Source organism: Arvicanthis niloticus, chromosome 1 (assembly GCF_011762505.2).
Source record: "Arvicanthis niloticus isolate mArvNil1 chromosome 1, mArvNil1.pat.X, whole genome shotgun sequence".
NCBI classification, from domain to species: Eukaryota; Metazoa; Chordata; class Mammalia; order Rodentia; family Muridae; genus Arvicanthis; species Arvicanthis niloticus.
The window spans coordinates 83,995,976-84,018,043 of NC_047658.1; the positions used below are offsets into that span (position 1 = coordinate 83,995,976).

Sequence of the window (22,068 nt, forward strand, 5' to 3'; positions counted from 1 at the left end):
TTTTGTGTTTTGAGACCAAGTTTCTCCAGGTAGCCTGGCTACATACATAGTCACTATGTCAAATAGGCTGGCCTCAAACTCACAGTGATCCACCTGCCTCTGCATTCTAAATTCTGGGATTAGAGGTAAATGCTATCAGACATACCTAACTAGGTTTTTATAATCTTACAAAAAACGAAGCAAATTTTCAGTTGGCCTAATCTTTAATTTAATCTTTTGCCACACAACAAAAGAACCAAAGCAGCCCTGGAAGCAAAGAAAAGCAAGATTTAAAAGACCATTATTTTTTTCTTAACAAATGATTCATACAAATATGCACTCTGTTTCAATACTGAATTTAAGAAGTTAGCAAGGAGAGACTATACCTGAGATACTTGGCCCTGGGCTTTTGTAAGTTGAGCTGTTCGAATGATTAAAGACTGGCTTCTTGTTACAGTTGCCCCAGAAAGGGATTTTCCATTCACCTTTCTTTCTAAGTGACAACTTGTTGGAGATCTCTCTTCAAGAAGAACAGCATCCCAAGGATCCTCTGCTAGCAAGACTGGATTCTTCTTCTCTTCTTTATGTTCTAACACTTCTACAAAGTCTACCTTAGGCTTACTCAGAGGATCCAAATCTAACCAATCAAATTTATTGATGTCCTCAGACTTTGGAGATAGCTGTAGATTGCAGACTGAAGCTTTCGAGTTTGCTATCTCCAGATCAGTCATTGCTTTCCCATTTTTTAAAAATTCTGAGGTACTTGCTATTTTGTCAAATAGTTTTGCCATGTCAGGACTGACTAGTGGCCGATAGACTGGTAAATTTCCTTGTGGATGAAATGGTGTGGCAGGTGTCAAAGGATATGAAAAATATGGAGACTGTCCTGGAAGTCTTAAATATATAGACTCTGTAGATGGAAATGTAGATGGAAAGGTGGGTATCCTTGGACTGAAGCCATTCTGGAATGTGGCCTGTTTACTGTATGCTGAAGGATAACTAGAAGGTAAAGTGTATGTGGAAGGCCCGCAGAATCCAGGGGGCCACTGGCCTCTTTGAACAGTAGGTCTATGATACAGCTGTGCTGAAAATGAAGGGCTCAGAACAGGAGTAACTGGCAATGCAGGGTTTTTTCTAGTTTCAAAATTGTCATCCAGCAATATCTTCTCAAGTTCAGCTTGGGTGAGCTTTTCTACGTCAATATCTACTGCTCTTTTTTGGGAATCCGATTCAGGAAATACCATGAGATCATAATCCTGTTTGTTAAAACCTTGTGTTCTTTGTCTAGTGCTGCTAGACAGCTCAAAGCCTCTTGGATTGTCAGTCATTTGTCTATCCTTCTGCAGTTTTGCTAAGGCTTCTGCTTCCATCTGTAATGCTTCTGCTTTGTCCACATCTTTGGTTCTTATTGGTTCTGGATATGAAGATGAACATTGCTTAAATTCACTGTTGTTGGAAATCTGAGCCATGTCCACAAAAGAGAACAAACCTCTTAATCTTTTTTCTTGTAGCTTCCAAAATACCAGGACCTATACATAAAAATAAGCATAACACTCAGTTAGATTTTCTAAACACATATTTATTTTGTTTAAACCCATTCCTGCTGGGTGTGGTGATAAACATCCATAATAGTCCCAGCACTTAAGAGGAAGAGGCGGGCAGATGTCTTTGGAGTTTGTGACCAGCATGGTCTATTATAGTGAGTTCCAGGTAAGTCACTACTACTTAGTATTCTGTCTCAAAACACAAGCAAGTAAATTTTCTGAAGCTAACTTACAAAAAATACATACTAAATAAAAAGCAATGAAAGGTTTCATGAAATCCTAACGTAAGAGCTCATAACACCTTATCCACTTTTGGATTCAGAAGATGCTGAACCAACGCATTTACTTTACCCCATTTACTGAGTTATCAAAATACTTGGCATTGTAAATGAAGCTAAAGAGGCATCATGTCCATTTTCAAAATGGCTGTCATTTCCTAGTGGCACTCTAGCTTTATTCTTGGCATGAAATTACATAAGTACCATTCACATATTTCCAAGGCAAGGCTTATGATTATGCAACTAAAAAGTCAAAATAGTAATTATCTTGTTACTTGTTAAACTGCTCAAGAGCAAACTTTATCAGTCAATAAAATAAACAACTGTTACTTGATTAAAATCTATTGAAAACTTATTGAATCCTTTGTTATATTCCAGAAATGTTAAAAATGTACAAAGTAGTATAGCCTAGAATAATAGGGCAAGCATTAGAATTATAAAGAGCTATAATACTCCACTCAAAAATTTTACCATAACTCAATGTATCATGAAGTTTTGATTACACTTCAATTTATATGCAGTTAAAAATCACTATAAAACTTATCTTTAAATATGTTTCCATAAAAAATGACAGCTTAAATCTTTTCTACACAGTAAATGAAAATATGTATCTAAGAAAATCATTCTAAATGGAGTTAGAAGAATCAGGAATTCTAGATCATCCTCAGCTACGTTGCCAGTTCAAGGCCAACCCTGATTCTTGACTGTGCTCTTTTCTTTCTGTTTTTTTTTTTTTCTTTTTTGTTCAACTCTGATGTGATAGTTTTTGTTTTATTTTATATTTTATGTTGCTATATTTTTATTACTTTCCCTTAGAAGCCTGTTTGTTTTCTTTTTTAAAGGGATTTATTTATTTTATGTATATGAGTATACACCAGATCAGATCTCATTACAGGTGGTTATGAGCCACCAAGTGGTTGTTGGGAACTGAACTCAGAACCTCTGGAAGAGCAGCCAGTGCTCTTAACTGCTGAGCTATCTCTCCAGCCTATTTATTTTCTTATTGAAAAACAGAAAGAAAATGAACCAGATGGGAGGGGAGGTAGGAGGCACTGGAAGGAATAGAGGGAGGGAAATTGTAATCAGGATAGATTATATAAGAAAAAAAGCCATCTATTTTTCAGTAAAAGGAAAACAAAAACCATGAGACCCTATCAAAAAAGACGGGGGTGGGGGGAGCTAGAGTAATGGCTTAGTAGTGGCTGTTTTTCTCCAGGGCCCATGTTCAATTCCTAGCACCAACACAAAAGTCTCATAACTGTAACTCTAGTTCCAGAGAATCCAATGCTCATTTCTGGCACTCTGATTGTAACAACAGACACTAGGTGGTATGCATGCATGCATACAAAACACCAATTCACATTTAATAAAATTTTAAGTTCTTCTTATCATTTATTTTTTTCTGTTTGAGTGTTTTTCCTGCATGTGTATCTGTGGAGCACATGCATGTCTGGTACCCATGGAGGTTACCAAAAAACATTGGATCCCCTAGAACTGGAGTCACATATGGCTGAGAGCTGCCATGTAGGTGCTGGGAATGGAATCCAGGTCCTTTGCAAGAACAAGTGCTTTTAAAACACTGAACCATCTTACTAGCCCTTGAAAGAATTGTTTTGTTTTTCTTTTAATTAAAAAGGAAGGAGCTACATGATCTTTTACAAGTAAAAATGTTTTAAAGTGCCTCATTTTATAGATAAAAAATTAAGCCAGATTAAAGAACTAATGCAATAATTAATATTTATCACTAACTTTCATGGTAATCCCCCTTGCTGATCACAAAGGCCATAGCTACTTTAAAATTCTCTAAAAGAGGGCAATTAAACTAGTCAATCAAACTTTTGAACACCAATTGCATTCCCTAAAACAAAGGAATTCATTTAAAAGTTCCTTGCTCCTTCTGTGGTAGACATTCATTTACAATTTAAATTTAAACCTCAGGAAAAATAAAACAAGTCAGTCTTGTTACTCATCTAAATGCTTTCTGATCTTAACAATTCAAGATAGTTAGCCAGGCCTTGTTGGCTCCCTAAAGAACACCAGAGAATGAGGTCCCAGGGAGCTCCAGAGGTGCCATGCCTGAGTTCCCAGTCCAGCTTATACTGTATAGCCAGACTCAGTCAAAAAGACAAAAAACCGGGCCAGTGAGTAAAGGCACCTGCAACAAAACCTGACAACCTGAGTTAAGTTCTGTCACATACACAATTTAAAAGACTTATAGTCACAAGATACTAAGAAAATGAAGAAGCAATGATTGTAGTTCAACAATAGACACAATTCTTTTCACTGCCAGTCACCATCATGGCTTACATTCACGTTTCTTGAAAGGGCCTATCCTAGTTGGCTCTGCTCTACTGCTTTACTGCCTACATCCCCACTTGGCTGAAGGTGACATTTGACAGTGTCAGGAGCATATTTACAAAAAGGCCAAGAAAGGCCTGATGCCTTCAGAAATTGGTGTGATCCTGAAGGACTCATTATATGGCATAGGTCTAGCTTTGTAGGCAGCTGGCAATAAAATTTTAAGAATCCTTAAGTTCAAAGGCCTTGCCTCTGATCTCTCTGAGGATCTCTACCATTGTGATTACAAAAGCAGTCTCAGCCTGAAGGCATCTTGAGGATCAGAAGTGATGAGGATGCTAAATTTCACCCGTGATAAATGAATTTCATTGGCTCCTTATTATAAAACTAAGCAGGTCTTCTCATTAGAAAGTATGAGTCATCCATAGCTCTAGTTGTATAAACCTTAAAATACTCAGGCAATAAAATCATTTAAAAAAAAAACTAGACACTATTCTAATATGACATGATACAGAACAGATTATAGAACTATTAGAAACAAAATTATGAAGCTGGGAAGACAGCTCAGTCAGTAAAGCTTGCCACGAGTGCCTAAGTTTGATCCCAAGCATCCACATAAAAACCCACACATGATCGTACAGGCTTATATAATCCCAGGATTGAGGAGGTGGTTACAGGTAGATGGATCCCTGGTGCTTGATGGTCAGCCAGCCTACTCAGTTAACTACCAGTGAGTGATTCTGTCTCAAACAAAAGATGGACAACACCTGAGGAAGGACACCCAAGATTGACTTCTGTCCTATACACACACACACACACACACACACACACACACACACACACACACACACAGACCACATCACATGATTGTGGAAATTGTAGTTACTAACACTTAATAAAAATCATGGTAATCATAGAAATCATATTTCTATCTATGTAGAGCTAGAGATACATAGATGTTGTCATACTGTACATAAGCAATTTAATCCTCACAAATTTTACAACGTCCTATTGCTACTATCTCTGGTTCACAAATGAAGAAACACAGAACAGTTATATAATATGCCTAAGTTTGGAGCAGATAGGGGCTGAAAAAATGGCTCAGCAGTTAAGAGCATTTGCTGTTTCAGAAGACCTGGGTTTGGTTCCAGAAATCACATGGTGATTCCAACCATCTATATCTCTATTTCCAGGGGATCCAACACCCTCTTCTGATCTCCAAGGCACCAGGCACACAAATGGTATGCATACATACATATAGACAAAGCATAATATTTATAAAATAAATAAATGTAAAAAGTAAAATAAAAATAAACTTACAGCAGGCAGCAAGTGTGGAATATTATCCAAGTATTACTAACTTACATGATATACTTTTAAATTACCTAGAACTAGTATAGGCTTAAATTACCATAACTTATCTATCCATCATAAACATCAAATTTCTTCTTCAATCTTGAATTATTTTTTTCCTATAGTGATAAATTCTGCTTCAATCCCATCACGAGGCAGTTAACACTGCTATGTAGTCAAAACATATACAATTTGTCAGTCAATTTACCAGCAACAAATGACTGGCGCATTTATAATTTCACCGAGGACAAGGATTCTTTCTTACTTCTATAATCAAAATTTTAATAACAAAAACAAAAATTGGAAAAGAAAAATCAGGGAAAAAGAACCTTTTATTAACAATTCACCCGGGCTGGTGAGATGGCTCAGTGGTTAAGAGCACTGACTGTTCTTCCAGAGGACCTGAGTTCAATTCCCAGCAACCACATGGTGGCTCACAACCATCTGTAATGAGATCTGATGCCCTCTTCTGGTGTGTCTGAAGACAGCTACAGTGTACTCACATACATAAAATAAATAAATAATTCCTTTTTTATTGGATATTTTATTTACATTTCAGATGTTATCCCCTTACCCCATTTCCCCCCCACCCCCAGGAAACCCCTATCCCATCCCCCCTCTTCCTGCTTCTATGAAGATATGCCCCCACCCACCCACCCACACTCCCACCTTCTCACCCTTGAATTCCCCCACACTCTCTTCCAGCATTCATGGGACCAAGGATCTCCTCTCCCACCTATGCCCAAACAAGGCCATCCTCCTCTACATATACAGCTGGAGCCATGGGTCCCTCCCTATGTGCTCCCAGGCTGGTGGTTTAGACCCTGGGAGCTCTGGTTGGTTGGTATTGTTGCTCTCCCCATGGGGCCACAAACCCTTTCAGCTCCTTCAGCTCCTTCTCTCTAACTCCTCCACTGGGAACCCCTTGATCAGATCAGCTGTGAGCATCTGCCTCTGTATATGTCAGGCTCTAGCAGACCTCTAAGGAGACAGCTATATCAGACCCTTGTCAGCATGCAGTTCCTGACATCCACATCAGGATCTACCTTTGGTGACTGCACATGGGAAGGATACCCAGGTGGAATGGTGTCCAGACAGTCCCTCCTTCAGTTTCTGTCACACACGTTGTCTCCATATTTGCTCCCTTGAGTATTTTGTTACTCCTAAGAAGGACTGAAGCACCCACACTTAGTCACAAAAGTAAAGATATCTAACACACTTCCTCTTGTTGAGATAAAAACAATTAAACTACCCCAAGCCTATATAACAAACTATATTCCCCACCCATGAATTAGAAAGTAAGAACTAAGAAACTATTTTATGATATTTAAAAATATACAGTAAAATATATGAGATTAATAAAGATCAGAGGAGAAAAACAGTAACAAAACTACAACAGGAAACTGGTAAGCTACTGGCAATAATGATCAAGCAAAGAAAAATTAAAATTGGTGTGGTAGCACAAGCCTGCAATCCCAGCACTCAGGAGTTAGAGGAAGAAGTCAGGAGTTCATGGTCATCCTCAGCTATGTATTTATTCTATGTGTATGAGTCTTTTGATTGAATTATGTCTGTGTACTACATGGAAGCAGTGCCCATGCTGGCCAGAATTAAGCATCAAATCCCCTTGGGACTGGAATTACAAAGAGTTGTTAGCTATAATGTGGGGGCTTCAATTCAAACCACAGCATCCTCAGCTATATAATAGAGTTCTAGACCAGTCTGTCGCAAAAGCAAAAAATTAAAACAAGTACTATAAATAAAATATGTGCTTATTATGGTAGATATCTTAACTGGTGATGAGCAGAAGGGAAGCTCCTTCCTTTATTGAAGGTACCAACAACTCACACTTAATGGAAAACTTTGAAATTTTTCATATGCCAATAAACAAGAGCAGGATGCCAACTACCTACTATCTCAATTCAGCATTTTAACCAGATCTAGACAGTACAGTAAGAAAAAGAAGTAACAGAATCAAACAGAAAAAGTCAAAATACTGGTTGACTATCCTTCTATTGGAAATGCTTGAGATAAGTACTATTTCAAATTTTAGAATATTTGCATATTGAGATGTACCCAAGTCTAAACAGGAATATATTTAATATACACTTTATGTAGAACCACAATATAATTATATGTATTTTTCTTCTTCTCATTGTTTTATGAGACAAAATTTGGTCTTAAATCTATGGCAATCCACCTGCCTCAGCCTCCCAAAGTGTATGGTGAGCTACCATGTATCTTGATAATTCTGGGGATTTGGGAGTAGTACTAGAGATTGAATCTGAGACCTCACATGTGCTAAGCAAGCTCTCTATCCCAGTTTGGGAGCTATCTTAAATTGGACAAACTTTAAGCTACAAATTTCTTTCTCAAGCAGATGATCATCATGTGCATGCTTTGCTTTTCAAAGCCATATGATTCCTTTTAGTTGGATCAAAATACATTACTACTGTGAAGTTCCTGTGAGAAGTATACTTCCTCTCTGCCTGGGAAGTAAAAAATACTGCCTAGAGTTCAACAGAGCAATTTGGCTAGAGATTAAAAACAAAAACCTAGGTGACATCTATGAACACCTGAAGACCCAAAGACAAGAAAGCAATCGATACCACACTCAGGGAATGTAAAGAACAAAAAGAGAGGCAAGAGAGCGATCAAGAAACCCAATAGTGCTCAAGTAGGAAACAAAACAGGAGAAGAATATGATAGAGAAATACAGGAATAAAATGTTCTAAGAAAACGGTCAGTATTGTCAGAATCTATAGATGGGAAAAGGACTGAAAAAAGTTCATAAAAAGCACAGACACCAGAGGGGATTCAAACGCTCTTCAGTGACTTTATGAGAAACAGATTTATTGAACTACATTCTCCTAAAAAGTTCACTTAGGGGCAGGCATGGTGGTGCATACCATTAATTAAAGCACTTGGGAGGCAAAGGCAGGAGGATCTCTACGAGTTGGAGGATAGCCTAGTAGTTCCAGGATAGCCAGAACTGCATGAGAACCTGTTTCAAAAACAACAACAACAACAACAACAACAAAATTCACTTAAGCCAGGGGTAGTGGCACATGCTTTTGATCCCAGCACTCAGAGACAGAGTTCTGAGTTCAAAGCCAATCTGGTCTACATAGTGAGTCCTTATCTCAAAAAAAAAAAAATCATTAAACTACATACACAGGGCTGGAGGGATAGTTTAGTTGTTAAAAGTATGCACTGCTCAAGAGGATCAAGAGTTCAGTTCCCAGAGAAAAATTATGAGATTCAATGTATCTGCATCAAGTAACTCACAACAGTAAGTCCCTTAGTAATACTTGTGAAGTTAACATCAAATCATTACATAGATGATACTTTCTTAAAGGAAGTAAAGGATTGTTTGTGAAGGGTTGTGTGTTTATCTTATGTATTTCAGGCTGGCCTTCAACTTCTGCCTCCACTTTCTAATTGCATGGATTACAGTCACTTGTCACCATACCTGACTGGAAATAAGCTGTAATTGTATATATTGTATAAATAATTTAGCCTTGTCCAAAAGGAAGTCTACTTTGGCAAACCTAATAGGAATGTCATTGCTTAGTGTGTGACTGGCCATATATAACAACTAACTATAAGATTTGGGGCAGGAAAAACTTTCCGTGATAAAGTGTAATCTTAATTCAACCCAAAGACTGAGTTCAACAACATCAAGAGTACTCTATAAAGTGTAATCTTAATTCAACCCAAAGACTGAGTTCAACAACATCAAGAGTACTCTACCAACTGTGTCTATGCAATGAAGGCATAGTTGGAAAAAATCATGGTCCCTGAAACTCCTGTGAGAATTCCTGGTTGTCAATACTTCATGTATACTGTTAAACACTGACAGTGGGAGCATAACACATTCTTACTTCACTGGGGAAAACTATGAGAAGTTCCACGTTGGGAACATTCCTGGACTTTGCTCTACATGCTCTTTTCCTTGGCTGATTTTAATCTATCCTTTTCCTGTAATAAACCATTAACCCACAGTGTAACAGCATTCTGTACGTTTGATGTATCCTAACAGATTATCACCTAAGGGTAGTTTGGGGAACTCTGCCTTCAATGTACAGTTCCTGTGTGACATGAGGATAGTCTTATGGGCATTATGTCTTCAGAGGTGAGATGATAATAAAGACAGTAAGGCAGATCTGAAACACAAAAGACAGGAAGCAGAACTGACGAACTTTCTAGAGACAGGACAAGTTGATTAGAGAGACTGACAACTGAGTTCTATAGCAAGTCAGTGATCAGAATCCATATTTTGCTGATGAGATGTCATGGTTCTTTTTCAGTTATTTTATCTATTTATTTGCAGTTTGAGAAGTTTTATATACTCTAGATAATCTAAATCAGAATCCTCCTAGATTTTTATAAGCTACATTACTATACTCATCATTTATACCTAGTTCATATATTATATAATCCTTGTGATAGACAACTATAAAGAACCAAACAAACTTGACAGCAGGGCATAGAGCAGTGATTCTCAACCTGTGTGTAGCAACCCCTTTGGGGGTGGGTGGAAAAATAACACTTTTACAAGGGTCCCCCTAACACCACCAGAAAATAGGTATTGATATTACTATTAATAACAGTAACAACATTACAGTTATGAAGTAGCAATGAAATAATTTTATAGTTGGAAGTCACCACATGAGGAACTTATTAAAAGGTCATAGGTTAGGACGGTTGAGAACCACTGGCATAGAATACATCTATAATCTCAGCAGTGAGGAGGCTGAAAAATGAGAACTGTCATGAGTTCAAAGTGAAAGAGAGAGAGAAAGAGAGAGAGAGAGAGAGAGAGAGAGAGAGAGAGAGAGAAGCAGGTAAGATAGTCAGACAGAGAGATATCCTGGAGGAGGGATGGGGCATGGCTGACTGAGATTGAGACTGATTACGAGGTTTTATCTTAGCTGCACTTCAGCTTTGATTAGGCAGTTCACCTCTCAGGGAACCAATTTCTCAAGTAAATGAAGTGGTTATGCACTGAATGGTAAGATTTACTCAAACACCAGCATTTCAACATCAAACTTGATTTGTAAATTTTAATTCTTTTCTCTAAATTTATATTAAATGTGCAGTAGTACTTCTGCCTTACAGTCTGACATAATAAGTTTTTCACTTGAATCAAACTTAATTTTACTTTGTAGATCTGGTGAAATGTTTTGATAAAGATGAAAAACAAGTTAGCTGAGGCTGTAGGCTTCAGGTTCAATATCTAGCCACAAAACAGAAGAAAAAAGTTCACTCATTAAGATTACATATCAAACTTCCCTGCCCTCCTCCAAAGAACCTTGAAAAATCTGACAATAAGAGTGTGTAGTGTTGGAGACACTGTATTTAACAGTGTAACAGGAAGACAGAGATAAACTTTATGCATATGAATTTACACTGTTCAAAAAAATCCCCACTGTTCTGTAGAAAATAACAAAAACAAAAAATGGAGGGCTTGGGATATAGGTCAGTAACAGAGGGCTTTGCATAACATGAAAAGGGCAGTGGGTTTCTTGGCAAAGAGAGGAAGGGAAATAGATTAACCCAAAAGATAAATATGCAGATAAATGAGGGCACTAACAATGCCTTGGCATAAGGATGGTGGCAGTGGAAATGTTAGAAGTGGTTTGATTTAAACAGAACAGGTTGAGTTTAGATAGTACATGAAACAGAGAAAGAATCATTTCGTTGGGGAGGTGGATGTTATTTTTAGTCAGTGGGGGGAAAAATGAGGCATGGGAAAAACTGTTTCCCCAAGATTCTTCATAATTTTAAAGAAAGGTAAAGCTGGGCATGGTGTCTTACACTTGCAGCACTCAGGAGCCAGAGGCAGGAGGACTCCTGTTGACTTTAATGTCAGCTTGCTCCACCTATACAGTTCCAGGCTAGCTAGGCCTACATAGTGTACCTTTGTCTCAAAAGAAGGAAAACAAACAAACAAAAAGACCAAACGCAGGTAAAGCTCTCCAGAGCTCCAGTACCTGCCAGGTGAAAGCCAGTAAGATGGCTCAGTGAGTAAATTGCTTGCCAAACAAACTGTAAATAGAGGAGCACGGAAGTTCAAGAATAAAGTGGAAGGCAATTAACCTTACCTGTTTTTATTTCAGTTAAATAATAATAATAATCATTATTATTATTATTGTGTGAAGTATATAGGGGTACACATGCCATAGCACCTTAGGTGGAGGAATTGGTTCTCTCCACCAGATGGGTCCCAGGGATTCAACTCAGGTGGTCAGGCTTGGTGACATTCTCCTTTACCCACTAGGCTTTCTTGCCAATCCATATTTTAGAAACTTAAAATTCAAAATGTTTTGTACAAGTATACTAATAAGGAGCTTAAGTCATGACAAAAAGCAATGGCTATACTGTAACCTAATAAGCACTAATCTTTGTTCCACTCTCAACCCTTAAGAGCAACATTCTAAACATTCAGGACACCCAGCCACAACAACCTTCTGTGCCTAGACAGGGATCTACTATATATGAGTAGAGGGGAGCTCAAGGACGAGAAGACCCAGTCACAGAAAGAAGCTTCTTCTGAAAAGCAACATGCTGCCCACAAAGTTTGTAATCTAACTTGGTTTCCCAACAGAAATTCTTGGTGGAGATAATTACTGAAACTTTGGACTACTTTTCTGGTCATTCATTTGACATGAATCATTAAATATACGTTGACATTACCGAAATTTCAACATGACAAACAACAGTAAATCTTTTGTGCTAAATGTTACAGTACATATCTCCATTTCCAACATAACTTAAAACAGGAAAAAAAAATTAAAACTGAGAAATACAACTAAGAATTACAAAGTAAGCCGGGCGGTGGTGGCGCACACCTTTAATCCCAGCACTTGGGAGGCAGAGGCAGAATTTCTGAGTTCAAGGCCAGCCTGGTCTACAGAGTGAGTTCCAGGACAGCCAGGGCTACACAGAGAAACCCTGTCTCGAAAAAGGAAAAAAAAAAAAAAGAGTTACAAAGTAAGAAACAGTAATAAACAAGAAAAAACTGAGTCAAGCTGGGACTGTGGCTTAGTTGATAAGAGTGCTTACCTAGCACACATGAAGAATATGTTTATGTAATGTATAGATACAAGTGTGTGTGTAGGTATGTGTGTGTGTGTGTGTGTATGCGTGAGTCCAATCATTAAAATAAGCATCAAGGCGAGCTGGAGAGATGGCTCAGCGGTTAAGAGCACATACTGTTCTTTCAGAGGTCCCGAGTACAATTCCCAGCAACCACATGGTGCCTCACAACCATCTGTAATGGGATCTGATGTCCTCTTCTGGTATGTCTGATGACAACTACAGTGTACTCATATAAATAAATAAACTTTAATAAAAAATAAATAAACAAGTAAGCATCGATGTGCTCTGAACACTAAGAAGTCCAAGCCCATGAAAAGATGCTGAGCAACATTAATTAGAAGGGAGATGCAAATCTACAACCAGACACACTTCAAATCTACTTGACAACTATAATTTTTTTAATGGAAAATATGAAGTAGTGGCAAATATATGCAGAAACTCTCGTATTTTGCTGGTAAGGGATGCAAAATAGTGTAGCCACTCTAAAAAACCCTTTTGTGTGCTTCCTTTAAAATGTAAACATAATTATTGTTTGAGCTGGCAATTCTACTCCTACTCAAAAGCACCAAAACCAGACTTAATTTACACATCAATCTGTTTAAAGGTCATTGTGGCGACCAAACTGCACAATCTTGGTATAAGCACTATTATTTACAATAGCTAATAGGTGGAAATAACCACGTATCCATCAATGCATGGATATACAAAATGTAGCTTATGCACAGAACAAAATATCCCCTGGTCATAAAAGTAACGAAGAATACTGTAAAATGATGATGATCCTTAAGGGCATTATACTAAGTGAAATAAACCAAACAAAAGAAACAAATGCAGTCTATTTCCACTCAGGAAATATCTGGAATAAGAAAATAGGGAGACAGAAAGTTGAGTAATGGTTATTAAGCAATGCAGGAGGTAGGAACATGGATAGTTATTACTTAATGGGCAGTCTCAGGCCCTGGGTTGAAGTCCCAGTATCATGTACCCACTGGAGTCCAGAGTCACATGCTTTTAATTCGAGCTCTCAGGAGGCTGAGGCAGGAGGATCAAAGAGTTTGAAGCTAGCTTTATCTACAAAACTAGACTGTAACTCAAAAAAAACATAATCTTTTTGAAGTAATGGAAATGTTGTCTGTCTCTTCCTTTCTCACTCCCTCGTCTTTTTGCTGACAGCATCCTTATGTAGCTTAGGTTGCCCCAGACTCACTACACTAAGTAGTAAAGTATAACCATAAACTCCTGATCTTGTCTCTTAGCTGTTGAGCACTATGACCACAGTTGTACATATGCTATCGAGCTTGAACCCAGAACTCCACAAATGCAAGGCAATCACTCTAGCAATGGAACCACATGCCCAGTCCCACATTCTCTGTCCTAATTGCTGTTGTGCCAGTTCTGTGACTGCTATTTTCCATAATCAACAGAAGTGCTCAGTTTGGGTGCACAGATGTCTAGATAAATAGATTTATGGATTTTTATATGTAAAACATACTTCAGTAACTATGAGTGGGGCAAAAAAAGCAACTGCAGTTAGTGAGGCATATGTAGTGGTTCACACCTTTAATCCTTGCACTTACAAGGCTGGGGCCAGGAATGCCATAAGTTTAAGGACAACCTAGGCTACAGAGTGAGAACATAACTCAAAAAACCAAAACCAAAACCAAACCAACCAACCAACCAAACAAACAAAAAAACTAAAAAACCAAGCACTGTCATGCCAAGCATTTTTCAGCACATACAAAATCTAATGGCAGCCGGGCGGTGGTGGCGCATGCCTTTAATCCCAGCACTTGAGAGGCAGAGGCAGAGGCAGAGGCAGGCGGATTTCTGAGTTCGAGGCCAGCCTGGTCTACAGAGTGAGTTCCAGGACAGCCAGGACTACACAGAGAAACCCTGTCTCGAAAAACCAAAAAAAAAAAAAAAAAAAAAAAAAAAAAAATCTAATGGCAGAATACTAATCTAACAAGTAGAGGGAGGAAGGGAGGAGGACTATTCTGACAAAAGAGGGTCATTCCAAGCCAGATATGAAATACACACATGTAATCTCAGCATTCTGAGACTAAGGCAGAAGGATTGGAATGTGTTCTAGTCTACTCTAGGTTGCCTGTGAAAATCTGTCTCCCACTCCCTCCAAAAAAAAAAAGAAGAAGAAAGAAAGAAAAGAAAAAAAAAAAAAAATACAACACTGCATATTCCCTGGAGCTAAAAAGCACCCTTTCCCACTTAGCACTGTAGTCTAAAACTGATTTATAAATTAAACTATGAAGTGTTTGTTAGAACAGTCATAAATTCTACTATGAACATAGATAAAGTGACTTAATAAATAAGCCAATGCAGTTACAGTTACTCACAGCACTGTGGTTTTGTTTCTAAGAATAGTTAGATCTCCGTCATAGCTTATCTTGAAGGAAGAGCATACATGTTTACTTACTCTCACAAACTGAAAATAGAACATTTGAAAAAGTATTTTCCTGATTTCTAAGTAGACTGCATTTTTTGAAACAAAATCACTCGTGGCATTCCCTCCTCAACAGAAGGCATTACCAGCACTGATCTCCACTTGGGAGTCTCCTCTCATTCATTTTCTCTCACTTGGAAAGAAGATTGTGGTTTTGCTTTATTTTCTAATTACACGGTGGAACTTTAATAATTTCTTAGATATATGTAGTGATCTACAATGTAACTCTAACACTCATGAAGCTTAGACAGTAGGGTTACTCTAAGTTCAAGCCCAGCATAGGCTATACTTTTGAGACCCTGTTTTGAAAGGGGAGGGAAGGAGGAAGGAAGGAAAGAAGAGAGGAAAGGAGGGAAAACAGCTGTGCACACCTGTAATACCAGTTCTTGGGGAGCAGACGCAAGATCAAGAGTTCAAGGCCACATAGCAAATTCAAGGCCAGCCTGTACTCTGTGACCCTATCTCAGAAAAAAAAAAAATGTTATATGGATTATAATTGGTCTTTCCATGTTGGACTATAAACCATGTTGGACTATAAACTTGCTCATTCTTTAATAAATACTCCAAAACTGTGCTACATGCTACATATGTAAACATTCAAACACCAATTTAAGAAACACAATAAAAAGAACATTGGACCAGCACTGCAGGACCTGGATTCAAACAGTGCCTTTTTAGACACTATGCTAAATAAGTCATAATATAATTTCGCCTCATTTTCTTCTAAAAAAAAAAAAAAAAAAAAAAACCCACCAAGAATATTCACTATTTATTTGAATAAGAATATCTTGAGGAATAAAAGCATTATTTAAGCTATAGTCAACAATCAATGCAAACATCAGGCTCTTATGTTGTTGGTCTAAGTGAGTGATACTCGACCTTCCTAATACTGCAGCCTCACGTAGTAATGACCCCCCCCAACCATAAAATTTTTTCATTGCTATTTTACAATGTAATCTTGTTGCTATTATCAATAGCAGTGTAAATATCTGTTTTCTGATGTGTTTGGTGACCCTTGTGAAAGAGGGTCAGGTCATTCAACCCTCAAAGGCATTGTACCCCACAGGTTGAGAACCACTGGTCTAAGTTACCTACTTCTAGTGTTTGTTTCTAACAAATCTCGATGTACATCAAATGAAGTGAAACAATATTTTTTTGTCTATACTGTAACTGTTAAGCTAGGTATGGTGGTACATGCCTGTAATCCCAGGTACTTAGGAGGCTGAGGCAGGCCAGTGTTTTAGTTCCAGGACAACCTGAATTGCATAGAAAGACTGGATCTCAATACTAAAGCCAGATACAGTGCTTCATGTCCATAATGTAGTACTTGAAGGGCTGGGGCATGAAGACTACCATGAATTCAAGGCCACTTGGGCAAATATAGTGAGTTCTGGGCCAATCTGAGCTATGACTGCATTTCACAGTAAGACTTTCAGAAAGCATTACTGTTTAACAGTAAGGGTGCTAATTAAATAATATTTTAATATATTCTCAAAGTTCAAAGATAAATACCTACAGCTAAGCCAACAAAAAATGCTTTCAAATCTATTTTAAAAGTGTTTTAAAATTTCATTTATTGAGCTGGAGAGATGGCTCAGCGGTTAAGAGCACCAACTGCTCTTCCAGAGGTCCTGAGTTCAATTCCCAGCAACCACATGGTGGCTTACCATCTGTAATAGGATCGATGCCCTCTTCTGGTGTGTCTGAAGAGAGCAATGGTGTACTCATATACATACAATAAATAAATAAATCTGAGAGAGAGAGAGAGAGAAAGGGAAAGAGAGAGAGAAAGGGAAAGAGAAAGGGAAAGAGAGAGAGAGAGAGACAGAGAGACAGACAGACAGACAGACAGACAGACACCTTAGGAGCTCCCTTTAGGAATGTAATTTAACTTGTTTTTAAAAAAAAAAAAATTAATTGTACCCAAATAGCTAAAAAGAAATCCAAGGTCAGTTATGGTGGTACCTGCCATCCTAACACTTGGTAGATAGAACACAAGAAGAGCTAGACTTCAAGGTCCTCCTCAGCTACAATCTGAGGCCAGCATAGGCTTTATGAGACTCTACCTACAAAAGCAAAAAAGAAATACAGAAAGTAGTTCACTTTTGTATTTATTTCCCTTTTAACTGTCAAAATGTCTATGTGTACATCTTGTTCTTTTTTAATCTATCACATCAGAAAGAAAACATAGACTAGGCATGGTGGCACATGCCTTTAACTCCAGTAGCCAAGATGTAGAAGGCAGATGTCTGAGTTTGAGGCTTCTCAACATGGCAAATTCCAGACCAGGGCTACACAGTAAGATCCCAAGTGGATAATGTTCCAACAAATTAAAACAAAACTCCTAGGGCCAGGAATGGCGTAAAATACCCCTTAATAGGTTTGTTGGATAAGGAAGTGCCCAAAGCTTCCCCTCGCCTCAATACAGGCTATTGCTCTTGGTTGCTAACCAGACCTAAGTAATAAGACACTATTGCTGAAGATACAAAGCACTTCTGGTTCCAAGACATGAAAACATCAAGCTAGAACTGAACTGGAAACTTCCTCCTTGCTGCCTATTTTTTATGTCAGAAGGCATTGTAAAGGTTACTAGAAGAGAAATGTCATCAATACCCTTACTCTGCTATGAATCCTATGAACTGTGATATCAATCTTCTGGCTGAGACGTGCCCACTGGTGCAATAGTGGCATGACTGTTGTCTTAGTTAGGGTTACTACTGTTGTGATGAAACACCACGAACAAAAAAGCAAACTGGGGGGGGGGGGGGGGGAAATGGGCTTATTTGGCTTATGCTTCCAAATCACTGTTCATCACTGAAGGAAGACAGACAAGAACTCAAACAGGGTAGGAACCTGGAACCAGGAGCAGATGCAGAAGTCACTGAGGGCACTGATTATTGGCTTGCTCTCCACAGCTTGCTCAGCCTGCTTTATTGATGTAAATTAGCCAGCACAGCTGTAATGGGGACAACCAACTGCTTCTAATAGGATTTGAGACCCACTCCATAGGAATTCATGCCTGTATTTGTACTGTAACTGGATGGAGAGGTCACAAGCCCAAGGAGAGGAACCTACTACTGTTGTCTTGCTAAGTGGACAGTGCTGAACTAGCTTCTAGATATTTATGTTGTAGTGCTATTCTCAGTGTAGGTCAAGGAAGCTTCTGTTTACAGTAGATGTAAGTTAATGAAGAGCTGTATGATTAGTCAATGTGTTGAAAACGACTGACTGCTGAGGGCTCAGTCTTAAACAGGACATTAATACCACCCCTCCAAAGTTCAGCAAACACTGAGGAAGAGAGACTGAAAGAATTTAAGAGCCAGAATATGGGAGGGAGTACTGTAAAACAGTCTTCAGGGTGTGACATGGCTGCTGTATCCATTACTCACAGAAGCATGGCACAAGACCTGCATAAGACTGGGCCCATTAACATTCTATCATAGATTTGGAAGGGACTCATAAACTTACCCCACTCTCACGGAGCTATAGAAATGGTTGCCAGGGGTGGGAAGTCATATCCCCCAGTGTGCAACCCCTGGCTAGCCACCTTTACTTAAGTAAATAACTACCCATCCATGTTCATGCAGAGAACCTTAATTTAAATTCCACATAAGGGAAAAAGGAAGCCATGAAAGTTGTTGGGAGGAAGAGGTACACTGGAAAGGGAAGAGATAAAAGAGGATTAACAGGGGCGGGGTGGAAATATTATAGTATATTTATATGAAATTAAAATTTTTAAATAAGTAACATTGCAAAAAAGATACAAGGTATATACAAATGCACAAAATAAAGATACAAAAACTGTGAAATCATGGACAGATGTGCTTTTAAAGGTGTATGCCTTTAATCTCAGCACTTGGACACACACAGAGATAGGTAGTTCTCTGTGAGTTCCAGGATAACCAGAGATACACAGAGGGACCCTGTCTCAAAATAACAACAAAAGCAAGCAAGCAAGCAAGCAAGCAAACAAACAAACAAAACTGTGACTCCCACATAAGCAAGGAAAATCAAGAGGTTTCTTTTAGCTTCAACTATAGTCCTACAAACAATGTGGAAGACACCTATTGAGAACAGAATTTCCAAGTGTGACCATGATTCCTGCTAAAAGAATATTGTATATAAATACTATCAAACACCAAAGCAATAGCATAATAATGCACTTTTCTCAATTACTTTACCACTTTCAGATAATGAAAGAGAGCTTAGGATCTGATCACTTTTACCCATGTTGCCACTGTTAATAGAAAAACCTCATTCTGTAAACCTCATTTTGAGCATAATCTTTCCCAAAAGACCTGGTTCATTTCTTTACCTCCCAACCCAGGAGATCACATCCTTCTTTGGAATTTTTGAGAATCTACCACTGTCTTTATAATCACAGTGTTGGAACTCGCTAACCTGTCTTCCTAGGTGGATTGAACAATATCAACTTTGCTTTCTTTCTCTCTTTTCCTTCTATCTCCCCAGTTTCTGGGGGTTGGTTTGTAGCCCAACTCAGTCACAATTATCAAATGAAACCACCAAACTAAAGGGGATATGGCCCAGTAGTAGAGTGCTTGCTTAGGCCCTAGGTTCAATCCCTAGTACTGGGGAGAGCGGACTGTGGCTATGTCCAGATTAAACAAATCACCAAATTTTGTAAATACAGCACACTAAAACACCTTCAGCATTTTCTTGTCTTAAATTTGTTTTGGAAATATGATCAATTAGTAAAACAGACTAAGTTTTCTTATCAAAGCAAGATAAGTTACTATTTCATTCTCAAAGTACTGAGAATCAAACCAGGGCCTGTGGTAAGGCAAGGTTTCTTAGCTATATCCCCAGCTCACAAAACTTCTGTTGTTTTACTTTTTGTTTTTGGAGATAGTCTTCTGTAGCTCAGGCTCATCTCTACAGGTATGTTGTTAAAGCATTTTAGGAAAGTGCTTTGCACCTCTCCTGATCTGAAGGGTTGATGTGATGCTGTAATACAAACTCAGACTGTCTTTAGGGACTGTCTTTAGGGACAAATGTACTGAATGTGCCTAATTTATTATATTCCAAACAATATGCCAGATTTACTTCTGGGCACAGAAATGTACACAGCAACATAAAACTGAATGGAAAATTTAGAGCTCTAAATAGATGCAACAAAGACTCATACACTTACACAGGTAATTACAGAAAGTTGTTTCTAAAATCCTGAAAGCAAACATGCCAACCTTTATGCTCTATAAAACTGAAAAAGATTGAGACCATTAAAGTATGATGTTTGCAAATTAAACTGCAGGTAACATGTACACGAATCATAACACAATTCCTTCCTTTATTAGTATTACTTTTAGAGACAGTGTCTCACTAGGTAGCCTAGGCTGGCCTTAAATTTGACCTTCCTAACATAGCTCTGCAATGCAGACAAGCACTGCAATTATAGGGTACACCACCAAGACAACAGAGGTTTTCACAAGACAAAATGCTTTTAAATCTGAAGTTAGCCAAAACTCACGGGGAATTTGTAGAAGCTCTGTATTTATTTTGTACATACGTTAAAAATCACTTTGAAAGTAAGTTTGAGCTAACAAATATTTCTCTATCAGCTACAACACTTTTCAGTACCCAAAAACACTGAATGCTAACCATGCAGACAGCTTCAAGAACTTGAGAAAATTTCAACCAAGGCATTTCAGTGTGGTCTGTAACCTTGAATAACCAACCCCAATTAAAGCAGCGCTGCTTAACAGTTTCTTGTAGAGAATGAAGCCGAACCATCAACAAGGAGGCAAGAGTACAAAGTCTTCCCTGGAACCAGTGTTCCAGGACCTCTGCACAGCCTCTTCCCTAATGCTACCAAACCTCTAAGAATAGCCTTTTATATTCTGACCTTGTGGCTTGGGATGTTCCACATTCAATAATTTTTCCCCAAAGTGTTCCACATTCAATAATTTTCCCCAAGGCAGTCTTCCTCCTGACACCTACCTGGAAAGATTTGGGGATACTTCTTTAATAAGTAATCGTGTTCAAACAGGGATGCTTCCTTCGTGTCACTCAATTTGAACACCCACTGGCTAAAATAAAAATATAATAATTAGAACTTCACCTTCTATCAGGACACCACAGGGAAAGAACTACCGGATACACGCCCCTCCTCTTTATTTCTTGTTCCTCAGTCACTCAGAAGAGTTAAATAGTCTCACTCCAATACCCTAGCAGAAAGATGACGCGCTAGACATACACAAATATTATTGCGTTCCCAAAGCAAGTAGATTCTCTGGACTTTTGTTTGAAGGTAATGAGGTGAAGGGTCTTAGGAGAAGAAAAAGAACCACCCGAGGCTCTAAAACCCAAGCTGGGAGAGGAGGAGGAAGAAGCCATAGCAGAAGTTCAACAGCCACTCTCCAGAACTGTCGGGACCGGAGCCTGGGACCGCCGCCGCGGCTCCCTCACTGTCCCGGGGGACCGTGGGGTGGCTTCCCCTCCCCCCGAGGGACAGCAGCGCCCGGAGGCCCGCGACAAAGGGGCCTGGCGCAGGGCGCTGGCGACCGCCGGGTGGGGGACGGGGCCCCGAGGGACGAGTCCGAGAGGATGGAGTGACCAAGGGGCACGGCGGCCGCGGTCCCTCCCGAGTCCCTTTGCGGCCGCGCAGCGCCAGGGCTCGCTCCGCACGCACCGGCCGCCCCTCACCTCACGCCCCGGGAGCCTTGGTCTCCACCGCAACTCGAGCCTTCGCGCCTTCCAAGGTCCGAGCCATGTTTTTCTCCCGCCTCAGCTGGCTCAGCCGGCCGCGGAGGAAAGCTTCGACAGACCCCGCGGCCAGCCGAGCACTGCACGTCACTTCCGATGGTACAAGCACCGCCCCCCGTACTTGGGCGCCTTGCGATTGGCTGACGCGGATGGCCTACCTGAGGTGGTGGGCGGGCCGCAGGCGGGGCCTGCAAGGCAGCAGCGGGGAGGCTGCGGGCTGGAGTGGTTGCCCCGGGGAATGGGTGTCTAGGCGCGGCCGGGGGCCTCACGGGGAAGCTGTCCCGGGACCCCTCCTGGCCCGCCTCGGGCTCCGAAGCGCCCTTTGTTCCCC

General features: G+C 39.5%; 1 protein-coding gene across 2 annotated transcripts in view; it reads right to left on the bottom strand.

Annotated features, from left to right (window-relative positions):
* Pik3c2a (phosphatidylinositol-4-phosphate 3-kinase catalytic subunit type 2 alpha) overlaps positions 1-21,826 on the bottom strand; it is a 95,544-nt gene extending 73,718 nt beyond the window's left edge. Inside the window, exons 1-3 of one of the 2 annotated variants that reach the window (XM_076941498.1) lie at positions 21,678-21,826; positions 20,973-21,061; positions 366-1,508 (exon numbers count right to left, since the gene is read on the bottom strand). In XM_076941498.1, the coding sequence (XP_076797613.1) occupies positions 366-1,448 (1,083 nt within the window). In that variant the 5' untranslated portion in view covers positions 1,449-1,508; positions 20,973-21,061; positions 21,678-21,826. The remainder of the gene's footprint in view (positions 1-365; positions 1,509-20,972; positions 21,062-21,677) is intronic. The other variant, XM_076941501.1, reaches the window with a different exon arrangement.
* Between the last annotated feature and the right edge of the window lie 242 nt (positions 21,827-22,068).